Source organism: Pogona vitticeps, chromosome 1 (genome assembly GCF_051106095.1).
Source record: "Pogona vitticeps strain Pit_001003342236 chromosome 1, PviZW2.1, whole genome shotgun sequence".
Lineage (NCBI taxonomy): Eukaryota > Metazoa > Chordata > Lepidosauria > Squamata > Agamidae > Pogona > Pogona vitticeps.
In genome coordinates, this window is record NC_135783.1 from 110,788,116 (window position 1) to 110,794,115 (window position 6,000).

Below are 6,000 nucleotides of genomic sequence, written 5' to 3' on the forward strand. Positions count from 1 at the left end.
CAAGCAAGACATTCTATTTGCTACCACTGCTCGAGACTTTAGCTTTTTCTTTGACTTTGAGCTCTTCTGGCCGTCATCTTCTTCATTTCTGTATCTAAGCATCACAGTTGGCAACCTGAGAGAACATGGAAGGAAGGGTTTGTTTTCTTAAGAAACGCATTGCCTGTCAAGTGTAAACGTTCCTTTTTACAGCTTCTCTAACAAGCTGCAATGACAGTCTGTTTACAAAGTTTTGCCATGCAGAGTTCAAGCAGATGACTTCTTACAAGTTTTATATGCTGTTTGAAATAGCCTCCTCCTCTAATAACTCCTGCAGACCCATTCTGCTGCTGAAATGCCAGATAACAACCAGGAACTAACAGCAACTGAGGAGAAGATTACCACTTTTATTGCTTGAATCTGAAGTGAACATGAGTGGACCTTGCCAGATTTTCAGGATGTAGAGACCAGAATTGCAGAAGGCCAGGAATAAATGTTGTGGGAAGTGCTGCAAGGGGTGTCTTTTTTGTCTAGTTCAGCACAAACATGATTAAATATTGAAGAGTAGGTTAAAATGTGTATATATGGGGGAATGAGAGTCTGAAAAAAAATTCTATAACTGTGTTTGGCTGAACATCCTTACAGAACTCCAGTGACCAGAAAATGCTGACTTTCTCAAGTGGTGTTGTATACTGTCAAGTTGCAACTGACTTACAAATAGGATTTTCAAAGTTTATGAGAAATTTAAGTAGTGGTTTTACCATTTCCATCCTCCCTAGTGAGTTTTCATGGTGGAGAGAGGGCTCGAACCCAGTTTTCCTGAGTGGTGGTCCATCAGTCTGCCCACTCTACCACACAGACTATCAAGGGTACATTCAGCTGAACACTGTTATGATACTGTTATCTCCTTAGAATGGTAGGCCAGCTGCGGAGTTCTAGAAACTCACATTACAGTGGGGTCTCGACTTACGAACGGCTCGACATACGAACGTTTCGACTTACGAACTGCTCTCATAGGAATATACGGACTCGACTTACGAACTTAGATTCGAGTTACGAACTCTTTTTCCCCCTTTTTTAAAAGCTAAGTCATCTTAGGTTAAAAGGAAAAAAGAAAAAATATCCCCCTCTAGTGGCAGAAGGGAGAATAGCAGCTTCCCCATTAATTTCTATGGACGAAAAGAGCAGATACAGATTAAATGGTTTTCAATGCATTCCTATGGGAAATGCAGATTCGATTTAAGAACTTTTCGACCTGAGAACTGCCTTCCAATACGGATTAAGTTCGTAAGTCGAGACCCCACTGTATATAGAAGGGCCCTTACTGACTGACATTGTTTCTGAATACAGTACTTAAAGTCCTAGGATTAAGTCTTCTGCATTTGTATCTCAGACTGCAGGATTTAGGATGATTTCTGCCAAAGAGACATTGCCAGTTGAGTAGAGTAGGTGATGATGCTGTTTTAGGTAGACATTATTGGAAGTGTAACTATATTTATAGGTAATTATTACTCTTTTCTTTTTTGTTATGTGATCAGAGGATTGTAACTTAGTTTTCAAATTACTACTAATAATTTTTTTTTTAAAAAGACACATCTTCATGGGGTGATGGCCAGTTTGTTTGTTTACTTGTATGTTGTCAGAAAAATAACCAGCTGCTGTGTAATAATTAAGATAAAAGATTAGCAAAATATTGTGGGCTTTACAGAAAAATCATGTCACTGCTGGTGAACAATCACACTTCATAATTATTTGCACACTATGAACATGTCTAAAATGGGAAAGCATCAGAAAGAGGGAAATGCAGAAAGATGAAACAAATGCAGAATACAAATCAGAAAAGAAAAACAGTAGTCTCATCTGTGTAAAAACATGCTAACACCAGTAACATTTGAGTAAGAATGGTAGTATAAAGCAAATTTATTTAAAAAACACGGGTTTGTACTATATAGGTGAATGCACATTGTCCACCTCAATGATGCAGGGAAGACAGTGATATATGCAAGCATACAACATGCTTAAGTAACTAAATATCTACAGCACACAACAGTAGCAAGCATACTGAATATTGAGAAACAAACACTGTTGGTTGTTGTGGGTTTTTTGGGCTCTTTGGCCCTGTTCTGAAGGTTCTTCCTGACGTTTCGCCAGTCTCTGTGGCCGGCATCTTCAGAGGACTGGAGTAGGAACTCTGTCCTTGCTCTGTTTCTACTCCAGTCCTCTGAAGATGCCGGCCACAGAGACTGGCGAAATGTCAGGAAAAACAACCTTCAGAGCACGGCCAAAGAATCCGGAAAACCCACAATAGCTATCAGATCCTGGCCGTGAAAGCCTTCAAGAAAACAAACACTATGTTATTATTTAATATTGCAATAAAAACTATTAAAAATACATAGTATTACCTTCACTATAATTCTGTGTTTTTGAATACATTTGTTTTATGTTCCTATTTTATATCACGACTGTAATGTTAATGTTTTTCTGTACAGAAAACATAGAATAGTCAAAGTTCTCTGGACATAAATACTTTTGAATATTATTCTTGGTACACTACAAAAATGCTTCCTATTCCCTGTTCAGTACTATATTTCTGAGTACAAATGTGTCAGCATTTGAAACCATAGAAAAGGAATTTAATTTTAAGTCTCATGCAATAGCCCTGATGTATACTTATATCACTCAGATTGTATCTTTACAACTAGCACCTTACAATCCTAGGTACAGCTCACATGGACAAGAATCTTATAATTTACCCATTCCAACACTTCTGCTAGATTTGTTCTCCATGCTGAATGTAGCACGGGACTTTGTGCTACATGCAACGCTTATTAATATCCAGTTCTTCAGAAAACCTCTGGTTTATGAATATGGGATATTGTGCTTCTGCACCCATAATTCAGAAAGCCAGGAAACAGCCCATTGGATGGAAAATATTCCAGAAATCACTCCATGCAATTATTTTCAATTCACCTTGATACAAATAGAAAGATAAAGATTTACGCAGTGACAATTATAAGATTTTAAGTAATGAAATTTGGACTAAATCACAATTAAGATACTTCAGGTTATATTTATTTGATTTTCTATACTTTTATTACTATAAATAAATGGTGTGTTTAGTAAGCTGCAGTCCAAAGTGCAGTAGAAAGAGAAACCGTTAAACTACTTCTGTGTACTTAATTGCTAGAGATAGTGAGAAGGTTGCCATACGTTAGAATCAACTTAAGGGTGCATACTTTTTTTAAAATATAGTGTTTACATTTATATTTAAATAATAAATAAATAGTCAACTAGTATGCTTTATTAGGCACAAGTTTAATATACCTTCTGTATTTCCATTATCTGACATATAGAAAATTGATCTAGAATCATTGAGGGTCCTCGTAAGTTAACCCAGAAGCAATACCAAGAGACGAGTCAACAGGATTCAGAAGATTTTTTTAAAAAGTAAAATATTAGGTGAACTGCAGGGTGAATTACGGAAGGTTGTGCTAGGGAAGAGGAAGAAACAGAGTGGGAAAGGCAGGTGGCGGCAGCAGGTTGAAGGCAGCTGGGCTCTTGTACTTCATTGTTCAAAGCAGATGATGTGAGAGATATGAGAGCTAGAAAATTGATAAGGTAGTTTAGAGGAAGGATTTGAAATTCATACATGGCACCTACCTTTTATCATCTGTTGAGATGGTGGGGAGGGGAGAAATATCCTCAACATTGGGGCAAGAACCAAAAGCTAGAGGTGATACCACATTCTGGAGTTGTGTGAAAACGTTCCTGGGCAGACATCCCAGGATGTGACGGCACAAAAGCAACAACTCAGAACCAAGAATAGGTTGGGTGGAGATGCTGCCCTGGACTACTCTAAAGGGACGGTTCTAAAATAACAGGACAAAAATACGGAATTGCTGGCCAGCATCTTGGCCAGGAATTTGGGGGCAGAGAAAGATGTACCTACCGAGGCTTTCCCAAATGATGCAGAAAGAAAAAGACATGAGTTCAGTGGCCCAAGACCCATTATAGTCCTAGAAACCAAACCAAACAAAAAGGTGGCAACTGAGATGGATTTTTTCCCCCAGCTCAACAAAAAGTGTTGGTGGAGAAGTGCTTTTCTGAATAGAAAGTGTAATTGATGCCAAGTGTGGATCTAGCTTGATTGCAGGTGGGCAATCACTTAACTGATCACTTCTAAGTGATCAGTTAATCAGTAGTGAATAGTAACACTAAGGACTCGAGGAAGCAGGAAGCCTTGGCTTTTGTAAGTCCAAGAGCATTTAAAGCCAAGAAAAGAGGGCCAGGGTGCTTTCCTGACTATGCTAAGGAAGAGTGGCACATAGTCCTGCAGACATGACTTATCTTGGATATACTGTTCATGCTTAGTTAAAAGTTTCAGACGAGATGGGAGATTTGCAGACAGTTCTGCCAGCTCTGGTAGCAGCGACATCTCTTTTGTTTGCACAAACTATTAATTGCCATCGCCAGTAAGCGGTTTTTGCAGGTTTTATTTGTCCTCCTGTTTTTATGGTCTTGATTCAATTTCAATGTAGTTATTAAAATTGAATATATAATAATAACTAAAATGAAATTCAAAAGTAAACAAATGATATTTATTTTGTGAGCTCATAGGTAGAAAAAAAGTCTATACTTTTATTCTCTGTAACATGTGATGCTAAAAGTCAGATATGAAAATGTTCCATGTTGCCATGTTTATAAGGCGGAGCAGTAGATAATTAAGTCATCTGATCCGTTTGCAAATTCTCAGCTAGGCTGTTTCTGTAAAAGCAGCTTTGATCTAGTAGTCCAGGTTGTTCAAGGCTTATTAAAAATGCAAAATGGAGCTTTTGCTTGCTCGAAGCAATATTCTTTGTATTATATGTGGCAACTCCAAAAGAAGGTAGATTACAATGACATCTATATTTCATTTTATTATAAGTACATTATGTTGAGCATGGTACATTTAATGTGTTATACATTTAAGCAGTGTAGTCAAGGCAGATTAATGGGAGAAAATAGCATGTTTGGAGAAAGGCAAGTAAGTAAGTAAGTAAGTAAGTAAGTAAGTAAGTAAGTAAGTAAGTAAGTAAGTAAGTAAGTAAGTAAGTAAGTAAGTAAGTAAGTAAGTAAGTGTACTTCTCATCCATAAACTATGAGAAATAACTTTATGGATGTGTGGGTATTATTTTTTAATTTACTGGAAGATACTAACTTCTCAGTTATGTTTTGCTTCTGTTACAGGTTGCCTTTTTGAAGATGTGAAGGAAAATTCCATTAAGTTAGCCTTTTACTACAAAGAAGTACAGGAGAGAAGACCTTACATGAGCAGGTGGCTTTTAAAGAAGTGATGCTGAACTTCCTCAGTGAAAAAAAGAAAATTATATATTGAACTTGTTGTCTGTTGACTTTGGAACTTCGAGACCATCAAGGAATGTGACAGAAGCAACTTGTTCAAGCAAAGAAACCAATAACTGTGTGACAGAAGTTGAGAGGAGAATGTAATTTAGGACGTTGGGAATCTGGGGAGGTCACTGTAAATAACACCCTACTAATTCCTCAAAGTAAGTGAATTATCTGTTGCAGCTATTTCAGCTTTGAAAAAAGGCTATGTTTCTTTCTTTGGAAAATAAAGAAAAAAATTCATTGGACTGAGCCTTGGATACTGCACTGTCTACATGGGAACATGGAGATTTTTGTAGAACTTCATGGCAGGCCCAGAGTCCCAAATAAGAAGAACCAGTAAGATTTATATGTAGCTGTTCCAACATACAGTATATTGCAAGGCAATATTGGCTAAGGGCCCATTTCAGGAAGCATATAAAGGCTTGATTTCTTACAGCTTGGTAATTAACTGACTCCAGTTTGTTGATGGGTTTTGTTGTACAGTAGGACCCCTGTATCCATGGTATCATTTTCTCAGGGTTTACACCTTCTATGTTTTATATAGAGGATTCATATATCAATGGTAGATCATGGAACCAATTCTGCATGGATAACAGGGGTCCTACTGTAACCAGCCCTTCCACAAACAAAGCA

The 6,000-nt window shown here is 37.4% G+C and overlaps 1 protein-coding gene across 7 annotated transcripts in view; it reads left to right on the forward strand.

Annotated features, from left to right (window-relative positions):
- The window catches only part of UBE3D (ubiquitin protein ligase E3D), an 80,986-nt gene extending 75,374 nt beyond the window's left edge, over positions 1-5,612 (forward strand). For 5 of the 7 annotated variants that reach the window (XM_020795500.3, XM_072999202.2, XM_078380548.1 and 2 more), the window contains one exon: positions 5,206-5,612. In XM_020795500.3, coding sequence (XP_020651159.3) covers positions 5,206-5,226 — 21 coding nt within the window. In that variant the 3' untranslated portion in view covers positions 5,227-5,612. The remainder of the gene's footprint in view (positions 1-5,205) is intronic. The other 2 variants (XR_013538664.1, XR_013538668.1) reach the window with 1 other exon arrangement.
- Positions 5,613-6,000: the final 388 nt, after the last annotated feature.